At 48.0% G+C, this 25,216-nt stretch overlaps 1 protein-coding gene across 3 annotated transcripts in view; it reads left to right on the top strand.

Moving 5' to 3' along the window:
• The window catches only part of CCBE1 (collagen and calcium binding EGF domains 1), a 230,873-nt gene that overhangs the window by 196,200 nt on the left and 9,457 nt on the right, over positions 1–25,216 (top strand). For all 3 annotated transcript variants that reach the window (XM_041739728.1, XM_041739729.1, XM_041739730.1), the window contains 4 exons: positions 4,691–4,743; positions 8,815–8,949; positions 11,182–11,334; positions 20,679–20,782. In XM_041739728.1, coding sequence (XP_041595662.1) covers positions 4,691–4,743; positions 8,815–8,949; positions 11,182–11,334; positions 20,679–20,782 — 445 coding nt within the window. The remainder of the gene's footprint in view (positions 1–4,690; positions 4,744–8,814; positions 8,950–11,181; positions 11,335–20,678; positions 20,783–25,216) is intronic.

Below are 25,216 nucleotides of genomic sequence, written 5' to 3'. Positions count from 1 at the left end.
AATCTTTTTAATTCTTCCTTAAGTTCCTGGTTGACCTTTTCATCTTTTAGCAGGATGGTCCTTAACCTCCACGTGTTTGTGGTCCTTCCAAACTTCTTGTTGTGATTAAGTTCTAATTTCAAGGCATTATGGTCTGAGAATATACAGGGGACTATCCCGATCTTTTGGTATCGGTTCAGACCCAATTTGTGACCCAGTATGTGGTCTATTCTGGAGAAAGTTCCATGTGCACTTGAGAAGAATGTATATTCAGTTGAGTTTGGATGTAAAGTTCGTAGATATCTGTGAAATCCATCTGGTCCAGTGTATCATTTAAAGCTCTCGTTTCTTTGGAGATGTTGTGCTTAGAAGACCTATCTAGTATAGAAAGAGCTAGATTGAAGTCACCAAGTATAAGTGTATTATTATCAAAGTATTTCTTCAGTTTGGTTATTAATTGGTTTAAATATTTGGCAGCTCCCACATTCGGGGCATATATATTGAGGATTGTTAAGTCCTCTTGTTGGATAGATCCTTTGAGTATGAGATAGTGTCCCTCTTCATCTCTCACTATAGTCTTCGGGGTAAATTTTAATTTATCTGATATAAGGATGGCTACCCCTTACTTTTGAGGACCATTTGAATGGTAAATGGTTCTCCAACCTTTTATTTTCAGGTTGTAGGTGTCCTTCTGTCTAAAATGAGTCTCTTGTAGACAGCAAATAGATGGGTCTTGCTTTTTTATCCAGTCTGAAACCCTGCGCCTTTTGATGGGGTCATTAAGCCCGTTCACGTTCAGAGTTACTATTGACAGATATGAGTTTAGTGTCATCATATCTATTCAGTCCTTGTTTTTGTGGATTGTTCCACTGAACTTCTTCTTAAAGGGGAATTTTAAGAGTTCCCCTTAAAATTTCTTGCAGAGCTGGTTTGGAGGTTACATACTCTTTCAGTTCCTGCCTGTCTTGGAAGCTCTTTATCTCTCCTTCCATTTTGAATGAGAGCCTTGCTGGGTAAAGTATTCTTGGTTGCATGTTCTTCTCAATTAGGACCCTGAATATATCCTGCCAGCCCTTTCTGGCCTGCCAGGTCTCTGTGGAGAGGTCTGCTGTTACCCTAATATTCCTCCCCATAAAAGTCAGGGACTTTTTTTCTCTTGCTGCTTTAAGGATCTTCTCCTTATCTTTGGAATTTGCAAGCTTCACTATTAAATGTAGAGGTGTTGAACGTCTTTTGCTGATTTTAGGGGGGGATCTCTCTATTTCCTGGATCTGAATGCCTGTTTCCCTTCCCAGATTAGGAAAGTTTTCAGCTAGGATTTGTTCAAATACATATTCTGGCCCTCTGGCCCTTTCAGGCGCCCTCGGGAACCCCAATTAAACGTAGGTTTTTCTTCCTCAGGCTGTCATTTATTTCCCTTAATCTATCCTCATGATCTTTTAATTGCCTGTCTCTTTTTTCCTCAGTTTCCCCCTTTGCCATCAACTTGTCTTCTATGTCACTCACTCGTTCTTCCACCTTGTTAAGCCTCGTCGTTAGGACTTCTAGCTTGTATTGCATCTCATTTAATTGATTTTTAATTTCTGCCTGATTGGATCTAAATTCTGCAGTCATGAAGTCTCTTGAGTCCTTTATGGTTTTTTCTAGAGCCACCAGTAGCTGTATAATAGTGCTTCTGAATTGGCTTTCTGACATTGAATTGTAATCCAGATTTTGTAACTCTGTGGGAGAGAGGGCTGTTTCTGATTCTTTTTTTTTTTTTTTTTTTTTTGAGGTGAGGTTTTCCTTCTAGTCATTTTGCTCAGTGCAGAGTGGCCAAAAACAAGTTGTATTGGGAAAAGGAGAAAAAGAGAGAGAAGGAAAGAAAAGAGAAAAAGGAAAAAGAGAAAGAAGAAAAAAAAGGGGAAAAAGAGAAGAAAAAGAGAAAGAAAGGAGGGAAAAAAGGGGGTGGGGTGGGGGAAGCAATCAGAAATCAAGAAGAAAGAAAGAAAAAAAAGCACAAAACAAAACAAAACAAACCAAAAAACCACGGGGGAGTATCTTCCGATTCTGTGTACTTTAAGTCCCTTGACTTCCCCTGGAACTGGTCCGTCTCGCTGGTCTTCTGGGGGAGGGGCCTGCTGTGCTGTTTCTCAGGTGTTAGCACTTGGGGGAGCTGCTCTGCCCCTGCCTGGTGCAGGGCTCAGTGGGGGTTGTTCACCCCGTGTGGCCCCAGGAGGAAGCCACAGTGGCGGGGGCAGCTCTGGGACCCTGGAGTCAGCCCCCGCAGTAACCCCGGGTCTCTCCGTCTGCAGGGCCTGGGGGCTCCCGGGCGGGGCCGCTGATCTGCTCAGCTCGGGGCAGGAGCGTCCTCACTGTCCTGGGCCCTCCCAGCCTCTACCTGTCCCGGGGGAGGCCGGATCCTGGGCTGTGTCCCGGCGCCCTGTGCTCCGGGGCCTGCGCTGTTGGATTCGCGCCGCCGCCCGAGCCCCTCCGAGCTGTTCCCGGAGCCCCGCAGCCCCCTCCGCGGAGCCGCCGCCCGAGCCCCTCCGAGCTGCTCCGGGTCCCGCCGAGCGCTGCAGCCCTTAGGGAGCTCGGCGCATCTCCCCGGGGCGCAGGTGCCTGTTACTGTCCCAGGGAGCCCGAGGGCATCCCCGCCCTCCTGGGTCCTGCTCTCACTCCCTGCGGGCCCCTTTCCGCCCGGGAAGGTCAGTTCAGCTCCTGCTCCTCCGGGACGGGGCTCTCCTGTCCTGGGGACACTCGCCCCGGCCTCAGCCTGGCTCCTCGCGGGGCCCCTCCCCCTTGGAGGCCTTTTGTTTCTTTATTTCTTTTTTCCCCGTCTTCCTACTTTGATAGAAGCGCAAACTCTTCTCACTGCAGCATTCCAGCTGGTCTCTCTTTAAATCTCAGGCCGAATTCATAGATTTTCAGGATGATTTGAAGGTTTTCTAGGTAATTTGTTGGGGACAGGTGATTTGGAGACCCTACTCTTCCACCATCTTGCCCCTCCCCCATCTTTCCCCTTTTTATCTCATTTGTATAAGTTATGAAGACCCTGGATCCTGTTCTATTCATTCAAGAAATGTTGGTATTTTTCTTTTAGCAGGCAAATAACGTGGTTGGATGTAATGTGAAAACTGCCTTGCAGTAGGTGGCAGCTCAAGCCTTCATCCAGCATGAGTTGTATTTACCAGGGGTGTTTTGAACCTGCTCCTCACAGGCATGGGTCAGGGCTTACCAGAGCTTGGGCAGGATTTATACACAGAATTTAAGGCTACTCTTCTCCAGCACTCCCTTTCCTGGGTTTTCCCTCAATTTTTCATGCCTCCGGTTACCCCAGCTTTGTCTTGCACTTGATCAAGCCAAAACACACTGTGGGTTCCCTGTGTTTTAGCTTTCTACACCACTTAGCAGCTGTGATAGGCACTCAGGCTAAAGCCCAGAAAGCAAGAAACTTAGCCTGGGTCGGCCCCTTGTTCAAAATTTCAACTCTCCTCTTAAATCTTGAATTTCTCTCTTGACTCACCGGAACCTGCCTGTGGTGGTTTCCTTCTGTTTTCTCCAAAGCGTATAGTTGCTGTCTGCAGGGGGTTGGTCTGTGAGGAGCTTACAACTCCATACCAGAGACATAGTCCTTCCAGGAGAGATTAACATTTTGAACTGATGGCACCATTTCTTTACCTCAGGGAGAGATTGAAGTCTTGGAAATTTTTGTTAGAATTGCCTGTTTTGTGGGGGGGGCACCGGGGTGATGTAGGCAGTTCAGCCTCCGACTCTTGATTTCGGCTGAGGTCATGATCTCAGAGTTATGAGATTGAGCCCCGAGTTGGGCTCTGCACTAAACATGGAATCTGCTTGAGATTCTCTCCCTCTCCCTCTGCCCCACTTCTGAGTGCTCTCTCAAAATAAATGAATGAATGAATTGCCTATTTGCTGTTTTTTAAATTCAGAAAATTTAGATACCTTTCAGTAACTTCCGTGGTACAGGTATAAAGCAAGCACTCAAATAGGGGGTTAGAATCATTGGGCTCCCAGCCTCAGTCTTAATAATAATTAGTTACCTAATTGTTATTACAATTAGACATCATTATAATTATCTAGTTATTATTAACTAATTGTTATAATTAGCAAGTCATGTGAATCCCTGGCTTGTAGGAGGAGGAGCCTGGCCAGCCTCAAAGTTCTCTTATATCCTCTAGGCCTCCCCTCATCTGATACAAGTATCTTAAAGTCTCTGCGTTAATCCACTTCATAGGATTCAAGTGATTAAACTCCTATATTACGTGGTGAAAAGGATATCCTGCTGTTGGAAGATGTGGCCATGTGATAATGATTATCTTTCCCCTTTTTATCTCTGCTTCCCTTAAAAATACACTATGCTGGGCAGCCCTGGTGGCTCAGAGGTTTAGCACCACCTTCAGCCCAGGGTGTGATCCTGGAGACCCGGGATAGAGTCCTGCGTCGGGCTCCCTGCATGGAGCCTGCTTCTCCCTCTGCCTGTGTCTCTGCCCCTCTCTGTGTCTCTCATGAATAATAAATAAAATATTTTTTAAAAAATACACTTTCTGTGTCTCTCATGAATAAATAAATAAAATATTTTTTTAAAAAATACACTATGCCTTCTTTCCCTTATGCCTCACTTTTTCCTGGGCACAAGTCACTCGATAACTGAAAAGAATTCTATTTTTAATCTAACATCCCATTTAAAATACATTTTTTGTTTGTCTCTTAGGAAAAAATGCTGCAAAGGGTATAAATTTGTTCTTGGACAATGCATCCCAGAAGGTATGTAATATAAAAGATTATGTCTTCTCACCTTGTTTGTGACTAACCCTTAGGTGTCTATAAAGTTCAGATGTACATAGAATATGTGGGTTATCTGCGTGTAATTTCAGGTTTCTCTGGCATTAAATTTTTCTAGCGCCTATTTAGTTACCTGTAGCATGTTCTAGCTAAATCATTACACAACTTATAGATTAATTCTCATATTTCAGGTTTTAAGCTGAAGGGGCTGTATTTCCCTAATCAGCATTTCATACACAGAACACAAGCATCCTCCCCGACCTCTCTGTGCTTTTCAGATGCTAGACTCAAAGCCCCTTCAAGCACTGTGCTCAGCCCAGCACTAAAGAGGCAGAGCAGTGTTAGACATGTATCCAGCCCTCAAGGCACATACCTGTCTATGCCCCGTGGTATAGACAGCATGGAATCTGACCTGAATTTTAATTACATTTTCCATATTGCCTTAGTCCATTCTGGCTGCTGTAACAAAAATTCCATAATCTGGTAAACAACAAACATATATTTCTTATGTAATTCTGGAGGCTTAAGTCTAAGACCAAGACCCTGGAAAACCCTATGTCTGGTGAGAGCTTCCTGGTTCATAGATAGCCATCTTCTTGCTATGTCCTTATGGAGCAGAAGGGCAAGGGAGCTCTCTGGGGTTTCTTTTATAAATGCACCAGGTCCATTCATGAAGGCTCTACCCTCATGACCTATGTGCCTCCCAAAGGCCCCTTGGAGGTTAGGATTTCAACATACAAATTTCAAGAGGACACCAGGATTAAGTCTTAACACGCACCTATCTTCGTTTTTGTGGGAAGGTATTAGTACTTGACTCATGGTGGTTTTAAGAATATTACCACATGTGAAGTACTTGGAACAGAAACTGGCTCTTACTAGGCACTAGATGAATGGTGGTTCCTGCTCTTGTTTTTGATGATAACCACAACATGTGTGGCGGAGGCATTCAGGGAAGCAGTGTCTGGAACAGGCACGTAGCACAGAGGACCAGAGCAGTCAGAGGCAGTCTCAGGAAAGAGGAGGACCTAACTGATCAAGGAAGGCTGCCCAGAACCTGGACAAGCAGGAGGAAAAGAGCTGCAAAGGGTTCCCAGTGCCGATCCAGAAAACATGAACTGTTTGGAGAGTGTGAGATTAGTTTGCCTGGGGCTGGGGAGAGAAGGCTGGGTAATGAGAAATAGGTTTCTTCACTGTCACCCAAGAAGCCAGGTCTCTGTGGACGACCAGGCTCCCGGCCAAGCCAGCTCATGTTGCTTTATCTCCTAGAAGGCAGTTTCTTTGTCTCAGCTGGAAATAAATGAATCCTCCCTGTGTATTGCTGTCTTCAGTGAAATGGTGGAAGAGTTCACCAAACCACTGCTGGGACCCCTGAGAGAGCTGCTTTAGGAAGGTTGGTTAGGAAATCACTTTACATATGATGGTTTATGTGGCCTTGGGCCTCTCTGAGACTAAATTTCTCACCGCCAGTCAATTCTGTTGGTTAGAACTTGGTGGGGGAACAAAAGACCCCACAAAGGTCAAAATAATTGCATTTTTTTATAAGCCAGCTTTTCTCCCGCAGCTGTGTCCTTTATATTTCAATTTGGCAGATACTAAGAAAACCAAGTTTGGGCCAGTCAGTGTAAGATCCCAGCTAAAGACCTTGCCCAACCTAAATAAAAACACATTACATGGGTACCACATACTTAGAGTTTCTTTAAATGTGAGGTCGTGTTTCAAACATCAGAGCCTGAAAGTAGTCTCCCTTCACCCTCAAGTGAGTCTGTGACACCTGTGATCAATGTAGCCTTGCCGTAACTCTCTGCTGTGTTGGTGTCACTAGAACACTTAAGTGTTTTAATCTGTGGGAATAAAGGGGGGAGAGGTCAAGTTCTCTTTAATCATAAAGATTTCCATTACCAGGAATGCAAAGTATAAAACTAAAATTTCAGAAAAGATAGTGTATTAGTTAGGATTGTTCAGAGAAACAGAGGGAGGTTTATTTAAAGGAATTACTTGACAAGATTTTGGAGGCTGGCAAATCAGAAGTCCCTAGGTTAGGCTGGAGACCCCGAAGAAAGTCGCAATTTGAATCAGAAGGCTGTCTACCCCCAAAATTCCCTCTTCCTTGGGGAAGTCTTTTTTCTATTAAGGCCTTCAACTGATTGAAAGGGCCCACCAACATTTTCGAGGGCAATCTGCTTTATTCAGACTCTACTGAATAAAATGTTGATCCCATCTTAAAAAAAAAAAAAAAGATCTCCATGGAAACATTTAGAATATGCTCGACCCAGTATCTCTGTATGGTGATCTGGTCACATTGACACATAAAATTAGCCATCACAGGTAGTGAAGAGACTAGAATTTTTAAACAAATATGCTGAGTAGAAGCTGCAGTTTAGAAGAGTGTTGTTGCCTCAATTGTTGCCCTAAGGTAGAAGTCAACAACCTATGGCCAAATCTGACCCACTGCCTATCTTTGTAAATAAAGCTTTATTGAAACACGAGCGCACTCATGCACTTGTGTATTACCTAGGCTGCTTTTGCTCTGCCACAGCAGAGCTGAGTAGTGGTTGCCAACCAGATATATTTTGCCAAGCCCTGCTGTATTATTTTGATTGGCTAGGTGATAGAATAATCTGATTTGTTCTAGTTCAACAGTTATTAATTGAGCATAAACTGTCGGAAGAGAGTAGTGCCAGTTACTCCAGGGGACACAGCCCTTGCCAGATACCCAAACGCTCATAAGAGCTACTCATAAAGGAAGCAGAAGAGCAGGTTAAGCTTTTACTGTGTGTCGGGCACTGTGCTTAGTGCATCATCCAAGCTAACCTTCATAAAAGCACCATAAGGTCAGGATTACTGCCACCCCTAGTTTATAGGTGAGAGGATGAGGCTTAAAGGACTTGAGGTCACAGAGATAGTCGCAGTCTTGGGAGGGCTGGGTGCAGAACCCATACTCTTCATCATAATGCTGCATGCCTCCTGGCCGGGGGCCTGGGACAGAGTAGGCATTCTGCAAAAAAGGCAGAGAATGGGAGCAAGAGAAAGAAACGTATAGAGCAGGAAACATTGGCTGCCTAGAGCGGATACTGAATTAAGGAAACCAGGTTTGACCAAGAACACCCACAGGAAAAGTAGGCCTGGCATCACAGTTATAGGGCAAAGGATGGAGCACGGGCAGCATTCTGGGTCATCATGAGAATGGCGTGACCCTCGCCACGCTGACCCCGACTGCACTAGAGGCTGACGGGCCCGTGCACTCCACCATCCTGTGCGGCAGAGCAGAGCTAGGCTGACTCCGCATCCGAGGATCATTCATCTGTCAGCGCCCGGGGAAGATAGCCCAGTGATGCAGATGCTGGATCTAGTGTGGAGGTAAAGGTGCAGCCTGAGCTCCTGACTCAGAGCCACATCCCTTCAGAGGCTCATTAAAGATCAGTTTGTAAGGACTGGGAGGAGGACAGGCTCTAATTCTTTTCAAGTAATAGGGCTTCCAGAGCTCTCCAGCTGTTCCCAGCTCCTCCTGGGAACAGGACCGAGCCCCGGCACGCACACACACACCCCTGCAGGGCACAAAGGCACCAACCCTGCATCACTCACACGCGTTCCAAAGCCTCCCTCACGCTCCTCCTAGCCTGCGTGACTTCAGCCCTCGCTCCCACGTTATGGTGCCCACGCCCCCCACCAGGGCCAGCTGTTCTTCAGGGCTCATCTGGAAGAAATTCCCTGTCTGGACCACAGCTGGTGAAAAAGACCAGACAGGACCCCGGGTACTGCTGCACAGCCTGGCCATCTAGAGCATCTTGGCTTTCTAGATGAGTGGCGGACCCCAGGAGATGAGGAGATGACCTGGGGAAGCATCACAGGTGACGTCTGCCTTCAACCATGGCCAGGCCGAGCACCAAGTTCCCCATCATGGGACTTTCAAGAGTTAGGGCCCGTCCAAACGTGAAGTTCCCCAGCAGGCTGCAGCCCAATCAGGTCTGGCCCAGGCCCAGGCCCAGGCCCAGGGTCACTGCCCGGGCTGCTAAAGGACTGTGGCCGACGTGAGCTCATGCTTGTCTTTTTCAGATTACGACGTGTGTGCCGAGGCTCCCTGTGAACAGCAGTGCACAGATAACTTCGGCCGAGTGCTGTGTACCTGCTACCCCGGGTACCGCTACGACCGGGAGCGACACCGGAGGCGCGAGAAGCCCTACTGCCTGGGTGTGTTGGCATCGCAGGCCGATTTCCCAGCTCCTGGGGTGGTGATTCTGTCCTTTGTTGGATAGTCCCCATCACTGTGGACCAGCTCCCCGGAGCTGCTTTGACCTTCAGTTCTCCCCTTAGGTCCAGATACTCAGCGTCGTGCTGGCTGTCACTGCCTTTCGCTGTGACTGATCCAACAAGCCGTGGCCAAGGCATTCTTCAGGGAGCTGGTCCCAGTCGGATCCTAATAGGCAGTGAGATATGAGGGCAGGAGAAAGGGAACATTAGCAAGTGAAAACGAGAACAATGTCAAACAGAATATAAGTGGGCAGGAACGTAAAAACACAGAGAGCCAGGAACCCACATGTTCCCGAAGACCAGGCGGGGAGGCTGGGAACGAGGGAGGGGCCGTGTGGCAGGCAGATTGGAAGTGGGTCAGAGGAGCTGCAGCCGGCCACCTGGACCACAGCTGGGGGAGCCTAGCACCGTCCCCCCCCCCCCCCCCCCACGGGCTTTCCGGCCATGCCCTCTGCGAGGGTGATGGTAACTGTCCCCTGGGGCCACGCGTTTCGAAGCGTGGTCAGCCTGTGGCTAACCTGCCTCAGAAACATCTGCAGTTCTTGCGTTTAAAAAAAGATGCCTGGCCTGGCCTCCAGAGCCTGAGGGCGGATCCAGAAATCTGCTTTTATACAATTGTCTCTAGTGACTCCCGTGCAGGGCCAAGTTTGAGGACCAGCTGGAGGATGAACCGAGGAGCCAGGTGGTCCCAAGTGGAGAATAAGCGAGCAGTGATGCGTGCCCCCCTTCTCTGCCCCAGCTGGGGCTCCAGAGAGCACTGTGGAAGAGAAGTTCTAGGCCTTAGCCTCCTAGCCTCTCCCCCAGTGGCTCCTGTGGTAGCACCCCACCCCCCAGAGAAGAGGATCGAGACCACAAAGTGCCTGCCGCGGGGCCCAGTGTGCCTCCTATAGAGAGCGCGGCGCGGCGCACGTTCTGTTCCCCTGAGGTTCCAGGCACAGGGCTTCTCCTTTCAGTTTGCAGAGCTACAAGCTTCGGTACTCCCTGCCTCCCATCTGGGGATCCACAAAACTGGCATTCTGCCAAGAATTCCATCTATTTCTCTCCTTTCACCCTCCTCCTCCCTTCTCCGGACAGAGAGGCAGCTTCACACTTAGGTTTAGGGCAGAGGCACGAGAAGAAAAGTGTTCAGCTTGAGGAATTGCAGAGGTGAATCCTCTGTGACACGTAGTCCGCAGATGACATAGTACCTGCTGCCGGGGCACGTGTAGCTGGCCGCACACGGGGGCTGCCACGGGGGGGGGGGGGGGTCCCAGGCGCAGAGAGCGGCACTGCAGGACGTGCAGGGCTGAGCTCTGTGCATCTGCCACGTGGGCACAGTCAGGACTAAGTGTCATGCGCCCCCTCCTCCCCCACTGCCACCTGATGTCTTCAACCAGGGAGCAGGAAGCAGACTGGGGCCTCGCTCCCTCCCCTGGTGGGAAACAGTTTTGCTTCCGCCCCACTCGGTAAGGGGGCAAGTCTGTGATGTGCACGGTGTCTGTGGACTCTGACGGGTCCCGTGATGGATGGTGTCATGGCTCGTTGCCACAGCTGCCCAGCAGTCCGTCTGGATCACTGATGACACCAAAATTTCCTGGGAAAACTCTCCATTAGACCCATTGGGACTATTGTTTTTTTCCCCCAGAAGTGGCTTTTCCCAGGTTTCATTACATCTCTTAACTGGGAAGGAGCCAGTCCTAACTGACCTTGGGTCACCATCCTGCTGCTCAGAACCAAGAGCCATAAAGGGGTGGGGGAGACCCTCGGGCCCCAGGGGTCCTTGCAGAAAAGCCTGGCTCTGATGCTTGCTCTTCAAAGAGTGTTGCCCTCAATCGTCTCATTGCCTCTTCCGAGGAGCCCAGCCCAGTATTTCAGGCCGGTGTCATCATCATGTTTTGTAGATGGGAATTTCGAAGGCTAGTAACACCTGCCCCAAGCCACACGACTTGGTGGTGGCAAAGCCACAACCGGAAACCCCATCACTGATCAGCTTGCCACCATGGGGACACTGCTCGAGGCCTCCCCGTCATGCTGGCTCCTATGTCTAGTGTCCTGCTCTAGTCCAGCCTTCTCTGATCGAGGCTGGCAAAGTGCCCTCGGCAAGCATCCACGGGACAGCCACACCTAATGCCACCTGTCGTGTTGGAAGAGAGGTCTCTGAAACAGCATTCTCTGCCTTTGGTCCAAACCCAGATATCGACGAGTGTGCCACCAGCAACGAGACGCTGTGTGCACACATGTGCATCAACACCGTGGGCAGCTACCGCTGTGAATGCCGGGAGGGTTACATCCAGGAGGACGATGGGAGAACATGCACCAGGGGAGACAAATACCCCAACGACACCGGTGAGTAGTGCAGACAGTGTTACCCCCATAGATAGGAAGCCCCTGGGAGCCCACCAGGGTGTTTAGCCACTGACATTAATTCGTGGGCCAGCTTGAAAATTGGCAAAAGAAAGGGAGCGGCGGGCAGGAAGGGGCACTTGCATGAATATTGGCAGGTGGGATCTGGGTAGGAGGGGGGGTAGCGCACATCACGTCGAGCCCCAGTGGAGCAAAGCCTGTTAGCAGTGAGGACTGCGAGCTGGCGTGTATCAGGAAGCTCTCCACCGAGTGGAGGTGGTGTGCTCATGCAGAAGGCAGTAGAACTTAGCTGCGTGCAGAGACCAAACTCAGATGACCAGAGAAGAGCCCAGAACCCTGTGTTCTGAGAGAACGGGCGAGCGATAGGAAACATTTCTGCATCACATAACCATGTATATCAATGCCGCTTAACGTACAGCCCAGGCCTTATGCCTGCCTAGAACCATGCGTTCCTCGGTTCATGATTGGATGAAAACACAAGTTGGGTCTTTAGCCATTTCTATACCCATTTCATAGACATTTTGTCTAAATCTAACAATCAATGCTTGTGTTTTGCCTTATTTTCCTAATTGGTTTTTATTGTGTTTTGCAAATACGGTCCACAGTGGGGTGCAACAGTGTTAAAAGCTGGCCTTCGCAGAGTTTGGGCAGCTGATCTGCACGGCGTCACCCCGAATGAGCTGATGTGTCTGTCACTCAGCGATGTGATCAGCTCCAATGTTGGGTTACACCTTTAAGTCTGGAGGAAGGAGCCCTCGTGCTCCTGTATCCGACACTCACAGGCCGGGAGGCTGCTCCCATCTTCGCGTGCTCGAGGCCCAGCTCTTCCCCCGCCTCCCTCGGCAGGGGAGGTGGCGGGATGCTGTCCTCGGGAGAGGCTGGCTGGGCCTTGGGCCGTGTCTGACCCTGGAGGAGCAGGGCGCCCTGGGCAGATCACATGGACCAAGAGGGAAGGAGATGGGAAGGCCAAAGGGTCTGAGCCCCCGGGAGATGGTTCTTGGGTGTATCCTGAAATTTGCCATCAGCTGAGGACAGCGAACAGCTGCACGACAGCTGCCTCGCATGGAAAATCTACAAAGCAAAATTCTGAGAACAAGCGGGTTGAGTCATGAGGAAGCCACCATATTAGAAGTAGATGCAAAATGCGTCTGGAGCCAGCCCAGGATGGGGCAATCTGGAATAATGTGAATGAATCAGAGGGCTTGGTGACACTTCTTCAAGTCTAAAGCATGCAGGGCCTGCGTGCCCAGAGGTGCCTAAAGCAGGGGTGAACAGTCTTTTTGGCAGATGGGTTGATTGAGGAAAAATATTTGCAGGCCCTTTTTGGTTTTTTAATTCAAAATTAAAACCAGTTCATTTTTGTCCCATGGTGGAGGAGGGGCAGGGCGTGCAACTTACCCATCTCCTTTGTTGAGAGGGAGATAATCCTTTGACAAATGAGGGGCAGCCTTATAGCCGCTGACATTAATTCGTGGGCCAACTTGAAAATTAGCAACACCAAAGCAGTTTTCTAAGTTTTGATTTTGGAATTGGATTTCCAGCTATGCTCTGAGCCAGGAAGCACAGGGGCTGTGCGGGCAACTCGGCCTGGCACCTCGGTCTCTTTGCCTTACATTTCTTTTCAGACGAACCCTATTTACTGGGGCGTGAGGGGCAGCGCTGAGCAACCCAACGTAGACCTTAACCATCAGAAACCACAACAAACACTTCCTACGTAACTGTCACTTACGGTGGGGTTAGAGAGGAGGGATCTCCAAATACAAGACCTGGCCTCACCCATGAGTGGTTCCCACCTGGTGGGGTGGGCTGGGGTGGTCTGTCCGGAGACCTGGCCTCTAACTAACAGAACCAGAGAAGCTGGATGGACCTTCCAGAGACAATGTAAGAGTTTTACACTGAAGTGCACCTGTTCTATGGTCCCAGATGGCCTCCCTGTGTGGTACCCTAGGGAGGGCTCTTGCCAGAGCCCTGGGACAAGGTGGGCCTGGTGGGCCTCACCTCCTGCCCTGTGCTTTGGCAGTGTAGACCCAGATGGAGGCCCAGCAACAGAGCCAGATGCAAGAAGTCCTCCCGGAGTCTTTAAACGTAGCCATCTATTGTGCTAGGTCGGTCCTCCAACCATAGTCCTCTGCTTCTTTCCCTGAGAAATGAATTGGGACTATTTAAACATTTTGGGTATAACACACAAAGTTTTAGTCTGAGACACCAAGTTTGAGAGATCAAGAATTTTAAGTGAGGATCAGTTAGACTTTCAGGGCTGAGAATTCCGGGAAAAACTGAAGCAGTTGTAACTTATAAGGTATGTCAATATGCAACTTTTTTTCGCACCTTCTCTCATATTCCTTTCACTTAAAGATGACCTGTTTTTATCTCCTCCATTTATTACAGCATGTCCCCACATTGCATTCTACTTAGCTTTGGGGTCTCGTGAGCTGCTAATAAGCCCTTCTTTCGTTAGAAGCATCTGCATTCAAATGTTTGGCGAAGAACACGTTCTGCGCCCACTTAAGGCTTTATGGGCCAAGTGCATGAGACGCTCAAAGAGATTGTCTTCGTCAAAAATGTTAATTTTGATCAAGCCTGAATTTCCCCCAGATTATTAAGAAAGGCCTATAAACATCTCACAGACAATAGTGTCCTGAAAAATACAATTTGGAAAATTCTAACTTATTAACATCAAAGGCCTGAAGCCCTGGGGTTGGACTTGGTAGGTCAGGGGCTTGGCTTTCAGGCAAAGACGTCTTCATCACCAGGTGAAGCAGCCGAAAGTCCAGAGGGAAGCCATTTGCTGCAGATTGCAGAGGATCTGATGCACAGAAAGAGGGCAGGACTCCTCCATCCTGCTATACTCAGAGACCATTTGTCCCTGTTTTAGAGTGACTTCAATGGGAGGTGTCTTTCTGTTTGATTAGTGGTTATACCCTTGAGCTGTATTGTCACACAAAACTCATTTACAGATGAGCCTAGACTGCAAAATCCCTTTTCTCCTCTCTCCATCCTCCGTCCAGTATAACAGCTACAAATAGTTAAAAAAAAAAAAAAAAAAAAAAAAGCTAAAACAGCACTGTCTGTTGAATCACACTCCCTGCCGCCAACACCAGCATTAGAAACAGAATTTCTCAGTATTTTTCAGTTACCAGTGCCTATTGAAGTCACCACACATGCACATAGGTCTAGCATTTGTTTTTAGTATTTTACTAAGAAAAACATTCCAACTCCAGTAACCAAGGACATCAGGAGCCTAGGAGAAGAGGAAACCAGACCCATAATTAAAATTATGAGCAAGGACAGGAATGTCATATGCCCTGAATGTTAGAATCGTAACTCAAGCGATGGGCCACTGAGAAGGTGGGGGGCTGGCTTTGATGGTGCTGGCAACAAAAAGCAAGTGCCCTGGATGTGTTTCTTTGACAACTGCGATGCCGTGGAAAGTTCCTTGGCTTGGAGGTCAGGAGAGCTGGCAGCCAGAGCTGCTTCAGTATTAACCTCTGGTGGTCACTGGCTGGAGCACTGAATTGAGAGTAGGTTCCAGGCCCCAGCTTCCTGCTCTGTAGGAAGAACAAGAACATTGGGCTGGATGAGCTCTGAAGACCCCCCCTGTCCTCACACATCTCTTCCACAATGTGGTGGGATATAGCGTGAGTCACATAAGCCCGGCCAGCCCTGTGAGCCCTGGTGTGGTCCTCATTTCTTTGTCCTCTGTCCCAGCGAGTGCCAAGGTTTCAAGACCTAAGCCGAGAACTTTCCTTACAATATCTAAAAGATGAATAATTAACATCCAGGTACTCAGCTCAGCAACAGGAAAAGTGAGGGGCCGGACGAACCAGGCACCTAGAACATCACAGCCAGCTGAGCAGCTTCATCTGTTTAGGACTCATTAATACCTAATATTTCATCATGGTTATTTATTTTTTGATGAAGAGATAATGATTATTGAATACAAACACGTGATCTAAAACCTTTCCCCCTCCTTTAAAAAAAAAAAAACCTTTTATTGTCCAACGTCTGTGACATTATAGTCAGAGGAATTTAAGATCAAACACAGCCTCAGCTCGCCATTAGAGAAGCGTGTGGAGAGCAGAGGGGCCTGGCCTCGAAAGTGCCCCCGACAGTTGAAAGGTTGCCATGTACACACAGGCATGGTGACACAAGCTGTCTGGCTACTAGGCAGGAATGGCATGCTCAGTCACTTTCTTTCTTTGAAAATATGTAGCTGGAGCCAGTTTAGGCACTCCAGGGAGTCTGTGTGGCACAGATGGGGAGACAAATTAAGGACATGTTGGCTCCGTAGTAATTAGCTTACTGCTCTATTTTTCAACTTTTGTTTACTTTCTGATAGAGTGACCATGACCCCCAGCGTCCCTTAGTACAGTGTCAGGGATGGCCAGGTGTTTCATGTAACTTTCAAGTGCCACTAATCCATAGATCAGTGGTTCTCAACCTGGGGAGCTTTAAGTGCTGATACTGTTCCCTGGCTACACACCCCAGATGAGTGGGGTGCAACATAGTGGGAATTTTTTTAACACCCACCCCTGCCAGCCACCACCACCAAGTGGTTATAATGTGCCACCAGCATTGAGAACTGCTGCCAGGGCACAGACCTCCGCACCCAGCTTTTAAAAACAAACCTGCTTTGTTCGTTTGTGACGTTGCCCGTATGAAATATGTTGAGAACATCCTTGAGTTTATTGAAATATTACTAACACAGTATCTAAGGAACTTTATTTCTAAGGCTTTTGACGGATTGCCTGCTCGAAGGGAGTAAAAATTAGAGCTCTCTGCCCCCATGTGGCTAATCAATAATAATGCACCTTTGAAACCTGAACTGGTTGGAGCACAACGTTGAGCAATCCCTCACAGGGGCACGGACACAGTGAGATGCTCGGTGACTACAGCATGAATTGAGAGCACTGAAACCATGCAAAATCAGATGTCTCCCCAGATTTCTAAATGAATTAACATAGCGTACACAGGATTCTCTTAGCTCCACACTTGACATTACTGTAGACAAGCTGCGGGATAGACGAGCCCCAATTCAGAACAGATTGCACGTTCCAGGCCTATACACGCAGCTTATCTTCCAACCATCTGAGAGCTCTTTCCAAAAGATGATGTAAAGAGCCCTACCCCACATCTGTTATTTTGTAGGGAACTTAATACCCACAATAATTACATTTACGGAGCACTTGCCATGTACTGGGCTCTGTTCTAGGAACTTTCAGGTCTTATTTCATTGCTGCTATGGCAGTTACCCAGGTGATAAATGCCTTTGTCATTTTATTGCTTGAGAAACATGCCCAGAAGCTGTGGCTTCCAACCTAAAGGGTACTAAGTGGCAGCATCGGGATTTAAATTCTGATCACCTGACTCCACCAGAGCCTCTGCTCCTTGCTACTTTGCTCCATGTCTGTGGACTGGACGGAGTTAACCTTGATGTCTGTGTTCTGGTAACTACACAAAGGGGCAGAGAACCCACCAGGCATTTTCAGACAAAAGTCCTTCCACGGAGCTTATTCTCCAGAGCAGTGATGGCTGAGCATACATGTACTTCAGGGTCCCTTGGAGGGTTTTGCTGGAACTTGTGCACTAGGCCCCACTCCCAGGATTTCAGGTTTTTTGAGAACAGATGCCCATGTGGTGATTGTGCTGCTGCTGGTCTGGCAATGACACTTGAGAACCACATCCCCAGAGCCTGCCTGCCAGAGAGTGCTCAGGTGTCCCAAACAGAACTCCCAAAAGCAGGCTCACTGCACCTCCACGATGCCAGATTCAGAACCTGCAAGCGCCCAGCCTATGTACTCAGCACTCCGGAAGACCTGGAGCAAGTCACCTATCTGTAGAGGAGATTGAACCAAAAACACATCAGTTCTAACACTCCATGATCTCAGCGAAGTAGAGTCTAGAACCTGATAGGTTTATTCTTATTGTGAAAATATCAAGTTGCCTCCATCACACCAACACTTGGAAAATTCAAGTGTACAAAAGCAGAAAGGGAAAGACAGGCTTCTAACACTTGTTCACAATGGCCTGGCTCTGCCAACAAGGCTGGCTCCTTACAAAGGTCAATCACAAAATGTTAAATAGGTGTCCTCATCTATTTTGCATTCTCGATGCCTCACATGGCCTAGCAAATAGCAGATGCTCCGTGGGTGGATAAGAGGGAGAAGGGGAGGGATAGATAGAAGGGGAGGGATAGTAGGTGGATGAATAGACAAGTAGGTAAGCCAGAGAAGTGGATGAGAAGATAGGATGGACGAGAGAGGTGGGTTACAGAATGGGATTGTAGAAATCAACCAGCCGATGGTCTGGAATGGACAAATGTCCTCCAGCTGTCCTTCAGCACTAACAAATGTAATAAACCTGGAGCCAGGGTCCTCCGTTTACACAGGGGTCCACCCTTCTCTGCCATCAGCACACCCAGAGTTGCTAAGGCTTCATCACCACCAAGTGGGCTCTTGCACAGAAATGCCCTTGTGTCACTCTGTTATGTTCGAGAGTGATCTAAATAACTCTAGTCCTCCTCACGTGAGTCCAAGCTCTGTAGGCAAGTAGGACTATAAATCGGTACATTAAGCAGGGATAAAGAGCCAAGGGGAAATTGCCTGATTTGTGGAAAAGGTGTTGTCCTAAACCCACATCAGTCAACTTGCATGTGAGATGATTTTCAGAAAGTTGCCGCATGTCAGTTTTACCTCATTCTGTTCCTGTTAATACTCTCCTTTAAGGATCCTGGGGTTATCAGCCAAAAGGACTGCAAAGGGCTTGGTGGGTTGAAGACTGTGCCAGGCACCGTGTCCCATGTATAGGACTAGCAGGTGGCATGCCAACTCTTTCACAGGCATTATCTCATTTCATCAACACAATAGCCCTGTGCAGTAGGAATTATTCTTCCAGTATTAAGGTTGAGGAGATCAGGGCTTATCAAGGTCGGATAACTTGCTCAAGATTCCTGAGCTAGTCAGTGAAAGTTCTGGGCTGTGTAGCCAGGATAATAGCCCTCAGGAGACCATGCTCTTAACCACTCCACTTTACCACCTCCAAGTAATTCCTTCTAATTCAGCCTATCCTCCTAATTCAACCTGATATTACACAGCTGCACTGAACCAACATCACTCCGCAAGTGTAGCAATAGAACACATAGATGGGGAAGCCACTGGTAGGACCGTTAGCCTAGGAAGTGGGGATTAATGGGGTGGCCCTGTTATATCGAGTACAAATAGATTTAAAAAGAGACTGCCACTGTCCGTGGATCTAGGTGCCTTTCCTACTCACTCAAAATCTAAGCTATAGGTCAATCCTATTGCTTTTAGTAACTTCGAGATGGAGCACTGCTTCACACCCTTGTGCCTGCTGGCTTGAGAGAGATGTTCCCAACGTGTGTGCTCCAAGCCTCAAGCCTCCCGTGAGGTGCAGGGATGGGGTGTGGCAGGTGAGCTCTGCATCTGTGCTGCAGGTGAATAGCCAGAAATTTCTGTTGCCAAGTTTCCCCCAGGCCCCCTCACCTCCCGAAGAGCAGAAACACCAGTCACCACGTAGATCATCAAGCAGAAGACGGGTCCGTTGGAGCGGCAGTCAGCCAGGCTGCGTGGGGAAGGCTCATGTGAGCATGGGGCTGTCCTGATGCCCAGCGCACCCGTCAGTTTGCTAGGCCTGCCATAGACTGCCACCAGCTAGGTGCTTAAAGGACGGAAGCGTATCATGTCCATTCTGAGATCAGGTGTTGGGAGGGTTGGTTCCTTCTGAGGGCTGTGCAGGACAATCTGCCCCATGCCCTCTCCTGGCTTCTGGCGGGGTTGCCAGCAATCCTTGGCATCCCTTGACTCCTGCTGCGTTACTTGATCTCTGCCTTCATCTTCGTGTGGCATCTTCCCTGGGTGCACATCGACGTCCTGATGTCTCTCCTCTTTGTAGGAATACCAGTCACATTGATTATGGGCCCACCATAGGAGTAGGACTTCATCTTAACTCATTACATCAGCAATGACCCTATTTCTGAATAAGGTCACATCCTGAGGTCCTGGGGATTGGTGCTTCAACATACGAATTTTGGCAGGGAAACGGTTCAACCTATGACACTCTATTTCCCAGATATTGCATAGCCACTCCCCAGGGAAGGTTAGAACACCCGCCATTTGGACACATGGTAACTGTCGCCTGATGTCAGGACTGCGGTATCTCTGTAGAGAGAGGACAGGCTTTGTGGAACATCTGAACTGAGTCTTGATAGCTGATAGATTTCCATGAATGGAGACAAAGAGGGCTTCCCAGAAAAGGGGGAATAAGAAAAACACATGAGCCAAGAAGGACAAGTGGCATAGAGGGACATTGCTCAGCTGTCCCCAGCTCCATTCCAGACAGCCAGGGTGGTTATCCACACACCCAGCCCAACCCCAAAGGCTTTCTGGCTCAGCGTGCTTATACATCCCTGGGTGTCAGACAGTCCTTCCCAACCGCAACAAAACCTTCGCACATCCTCCCTCTCACACCACTGACCTCTTTCACACACAGCCTGGTGGTCTGCACCTGCTCATCTCAGCAAGCGGAGCTCTAGGGCCCGTCTCTCCAGCACACAGGCTCATGCAGCCCATTTCCATGCCAGTAAGCTGAGAGTTGTGTGAATTGTTGGCCACGTTACCATTTAGCTCACCCATTCTTTCTTTAGCAAGATGTGATCTCACAAAAAAAGCTCTTGGAGTTTCCATTGCTGTACAAGGCAGCATTGGGAGCCCTCACAGTGGCCAGCCGGACTGCCTCTCCTGGTGCCTGTCCCACTTTACCCCAGGCAGGTATGTGCAGAGTACCTGGAACACTTCCCCTCCTGACTTCACACCTCCCTGGAGGGGTCAGTGCTCAGTCCTGATCTGGGGCCCCACCTGGCCTGGCTGTGCTCAATTTAAACAACTGGATTATGAGAGCTGTCAGAGACCAGCTTGGTGAGCCCCGCACCAGAGTCCCATGCCTGAGCTCGGGGGGAAAACTTACAATAGGCAAACACTGGCCCTAGGATGGGACTATAAATGAGGTCAGGTTGGTAGATCCCACCTCCTGAAAAACCCTGATGAGAGGGCCATGGTTCACATGTTCACATATGAAAGAGGAAGATATTGGGGGTCCCTGAGTGGAAACAGCTGAATCCAGAGCCGGGATGGGGTGCCTGTGTCACTCCCCTGACACGGGTGTGGGGTCAGTGACCTGAGAACTATAGAATCACCTGCCTCTCTCCCTCGCGTGCCCCCCTCTTCCTCGGCGGACTGCCCTCTGCGATGCTCCTTCTGGGGCTGTCCTCCAGCCTCCCAAACCTTGAGCCACCCCCCGACCCCCCGCAGGGCACGAGGAGAAGTCTGAGAATGCTGTGGAAGCTGGAACCTGCTGTGCCACCTGCAAGGAGTTTCACCAGATGAAGCAGACGGTGCTGCAGCTGAAGCAGAAGGTACGTGTGGCCTCTGTCAGAGACAGTCACATAAAAGGAGGGGTTGGTAAATTGAACACCAATAAAAGTTAATTAAAAAAAATAAAAATAAATTAAAAAAAAAAGGAGGGGTTGACAGAGACGAAGAGGAAGGATGCTTAGAAACAATAAGAAAGTGAGTTGTCACCCACAGTGTCCTTGAGCCTTCACTGAGGGTGGGGCCAGCTAGGTTTGGCCCTGGACTTCACTTTGCCCTCCCACCCGCAGAGCTGCCATCTAATTTTTTTTTTAATTTTTATTTATTTATGATAGTCACACAGAGAGAGAGAGAGAGAGAGAGGCAGAGACATAGGCAGAGGGAGAAGCAGGCTCCACGCACCCGGAGCCCGACGTGGGATTTGATCCAAGGTCTCCAGGATTGCGCCCTGGGCCAAAGGCAGACGCTAAACCGCTGCACCACCCAGGGATCCCCAGAGCTGCCATCTAAAGGGCAACAAGATGACCAAGGCAGGAAAGGGATGGAGATTACCTAATTAAAACCTATTAAAACCGGCTGTGAGGCAAGGGGCACGTGGTGAAGCCGTAGGGAGGAGGAGCTAGGTCTATTGCAACTTTTGGTGAAATGAATGTCCAGACACAGGGTCCTGGGGCAGACTTACACAATTCTGTCTCATCTAACATTTTGAGCATGTTTTCCAATAAAGGACGTCCTGCCTATAAACTTCCATAAGTTGATGATAAACTTCTGTAGCAGCTTGATTTTTCACATTGGAAAGCAGCCATTTGGGTACCTCGTGTCTACAAGAATGAGGACTGACTGACTCACTTTATAAAAGGCTCCCACACATGCCTCAGAGAATATCAGATTTCTAGTAACATTGTTGTGCTGTGAGTAATGCCCCCGTGATGGATCTAGCGACCTGGTTTCTTGAAACTATCCTGGGCCTAGATCAATGGTACTTACTATACCTGAGTTCAGTCAATTTGGCAGTTTGTCAGCAATTCAGAAATTGTTCTTATGCTGATAAAACATAAACGTACTGCTTTGTTTGCTTAACTGCTTCTACCCGAGGCTCTTTGCACATCAAAGAGGATATATTGTCTGCTTGACTTTGTTATTCTAAAGGCCAAAGGGTAAGCACAGGACAATATTGCTTTTCCATGTTCAACAAACATTCAAGCAGCCCTTAATGAGAACCACAGCTACCAGGCAAAACAAGCAGATGGATTGGCGGAGAAGAATGGCCTCGCTGGTCTTTCATGTGTTGTTGGCAAAGATCTATAGATGTATCCTGTAATCAGGATCCTAAGGAGTCTGTGATCCAAAAAGGGGAACGGATGGAACACTTTGTAAGTGTAGCAGCGTGAACACAGAGAGATAAACACGTCCCACACACGTCCTCAGGTTAAAGTTGCATTGATACTTACTGAGCAAATCCAAAAAGGGTTCATGGAAGAAGTAAGTTTGCATTTCATAGGCCAGAGGATTAGGGTTTAGGGGAGGCAGTTGCTCAATATCTCAAGACCTAAAGCTACTCTCTGCTTCCTACCTTGGAGAGTTAAAAATCCAGGAGCTTTTTCCATCCTGGATGATCATTACAATAGTGCTACTAAACCGCACGAGTTGTTCAGAAATGCAGCTACTAAATCAGTATCTGGCTTTCCCTTAGCCTCCCTGGCTTTCACAGAATGTAGATTCTGAATCTACATTCTGTGAAAAAATATTGAAAGAGTTGAAAATTTTGTGTCATAATAGTCGTCACCTTTAAAGACCTTGCTGTAGAGCTACATACAATCCAGTTGCAAGTACTTCTTAATACTCCAGTAACTGGTACAGTAACTCTCATGCACTCAGCACTTTAATAGCTCTCATGAGGTTAACTCTCACATACTTAATACTCCAGAAGCTCGTGTGCAGTAACTCTCATGTGGTTGGTTGGACTGGAAATGGTCCACCTCGTACTGAATCCTACAAATGCATTGTGGCAAGGCTGAGCAAATGCTGGCATTCAGAGAACGTTATGAAGAGCAACTCGTTTTTAAAGGCACCTGTTAGAATGTGTTGTATTCTGTAGTTTATGAAGCAGCCTTATATTTAGGATCTCATTTCATTCCTACCATGACCCTGTAAGAAAGACACAGAGGTCCTCAGAGAAGTAAAGTCACTGCCTAAGAGACAGGCTGGACTTCTGCTCCTGCCAGGTAGCAGAATTGTCCATTAGATTTTTAACTTCATGTCATTATTACAGATGCTATCTGTTCTTCCAGAAAGAATATAGGACATCTATCCAAATAAACTTTGGCCAAGAAGTAGGTACTGAGTGTCCTGGGCCCTAGCCAACCCCACAGTAGAAAAGAGTATGCAAACATGCTGAATTGCCCTGAGTATAGTCCGCAAAACCTCAACAGCGGGGGAACTCTACAGGGTAAGTGCCCTGAATTCTTTGGTGGGTAAATTGTAAGGAAAGGAAAGAAGAGGAACAGCAACTTGCAGATTAAAAGATCTATCATTTTTGTAAAAGAACAAGACTAAACCATAGTGTGTAGGCATGCATAGTCGGGTTATTTCTAAATTATCTTCAAAATATAGGAAGTGATTAAAATCAGGATAGTGGTTACTTTTGGGGGGAAAGGATGAGACTATGATTGGGTCAGAGCACATGAAGGGTGACTTCTGGTGAATGGCTAAGTTCCATTTTTTTACTTCAGTTTCATTAAAAAGGTACTTGCCTTATCCTCATTTGCTAGGATGTAGATTTGTGGGGTTTCTGGGTTCTGTGCTTTTATCTCCCAATAAAAAGTTTTTTAAAACTGTATGCAGACCCCAGAGCTTCCAGCTCCATAATTTCTTCTTTGGTTTGGGGGATTGGTGGCGGGGGGAGAGGGGTACTGACTTGGCTAAAAAAAAAAAAAAAAAAACAGATTTGGGAATAGGTAAAATATTTAACTCCTAGAGAGTATGCCAGGCCTGTCAGCACTGAGGAAAAATCTGAGACAAGGAGCCAGTTTTCTGAAAGCTCCTCATGTTCCTGCTGCATGGACCATTTGATTTGAGATGGGCACTGCTGCAGAATATGAATGATGACTCAGGGTTTGTTGAGCCCCTACTAGGCCTTATGATGGACTGGGAGATAAGGGAGGTTGACAGACTATGAGGAATCAAGTCCTGCCTTCATCAACTGTCTTATCTGGATAATCAAGCCAGTAGTGTGAGTCAGTGCCAGCTGCCACGTGGAAGGGGACAGAGAGAGCCTCTGAAGTTAGAGGTCAGTGCAATTTCAGAGGAGTGCGTGCATTTGCAGCCCGATGTCTGCGTTTGCACATTCTAGCACTGCCTTTAGTGCCAGGCACATAAATGGCTTCACGATCGTTTGTGATTTCCTCTGCTACCTTGATCTAGTTGCTCTGCAAAAGGGGCCTTCTCAGGATGTTGGGAAGACTAGTCCATTCTAAAGTGACTGTAGATGCTTTGCTGAGGATCACTGGTAACATTGAAAGGCAACTTGGTGTAGTAGTTAGGAGCACAGATTCCAGAACCATATAGGCTAAGTTTAAATCCTAGCCCCACTACAAGTTGGATGTATGCCCCTAGGGAAGCGACTTAATGTCTCTGTGCCTCCCTCCTATTGAAAGGGGATGACAATACTTTTTCTGTTTTCATGATGATCAAATGAGCTAACATTTATAAAGGACTTAAAACAGTATTCGATACTTAGAGCTTTGAATGTTTACCAAATAACATTTTTTTAAAGATTTGAGAGAGCACACCAGTGAACATGGGGGAGGGGCAGAGGGAGAGGATTTCAAGCAGAGCATGGGGGCAGGGGCAGACAAAGAGAATCTTAAGCAGACTCCCCCTGAGTGCAGAGCCTGATGTGGAGCTCAATCTCTCAACCCTGAGATCATGACCTGAGCCCAAACCAAGAGTCGGAGGCTTAACTGACTGAGCCACCCAGGTGCCCCTAAATAACATTAATTATATGTTCGTACAAAGTGCTTTACAGGCAGCATCTGCCTGATTTGTACCAACAACTCTATGAGGTAGATACTTTATTAGGAAAGCTCATATAAGATAATGATATTCGGGCAGCCCCAGTGGTGCAGCAGTTTGGCGCCGCCTGCAGCCCAGGACGTGATCCTGGAGACCCAGGATTGAGTCCCACGTTGGGCTCCCTGCATGGAGCCTACTTCTCCTCTGCCTGTGTCTCTGCCTGTCGCTCTCACTCTGTGTCTCTCATGAATAAATCTTAAAAAGAAAAAAAAGATAATGATATTCATGATTCTACAAATTGGAATCTAGGAGAAATGTAGACCCTTCCTATATTACTATGACCTTCACAAATACCTGCATCCCCCAAGCCCATCCTCTGCTGTATTTTATGCAGCAAGTCAAGACAGGGACCCTGGCGACCTGCCTCCAAAACAGTAGGACCTTTACTTTCCACTCATCCTGCT

This window comes from Vulpes lagopus, chromosome 24 (genome assembly GCF_018345385.1).
Source record: "Vulpes lagopus strain Blue_001 chromosome 24, ASM1834538v1, whole genome shotgun sequence".
Taxonomy (NCBI): Eukaryota; Metazoa; Chordata; class Mammalia; order Carnivora; family Canidae; genus Vulpes; species Vulpes lagopus.
Note: the sequence above shows the minus strand (reverse complement) of the source record. Positions and strands in the feature narration are given on the sequence as shown.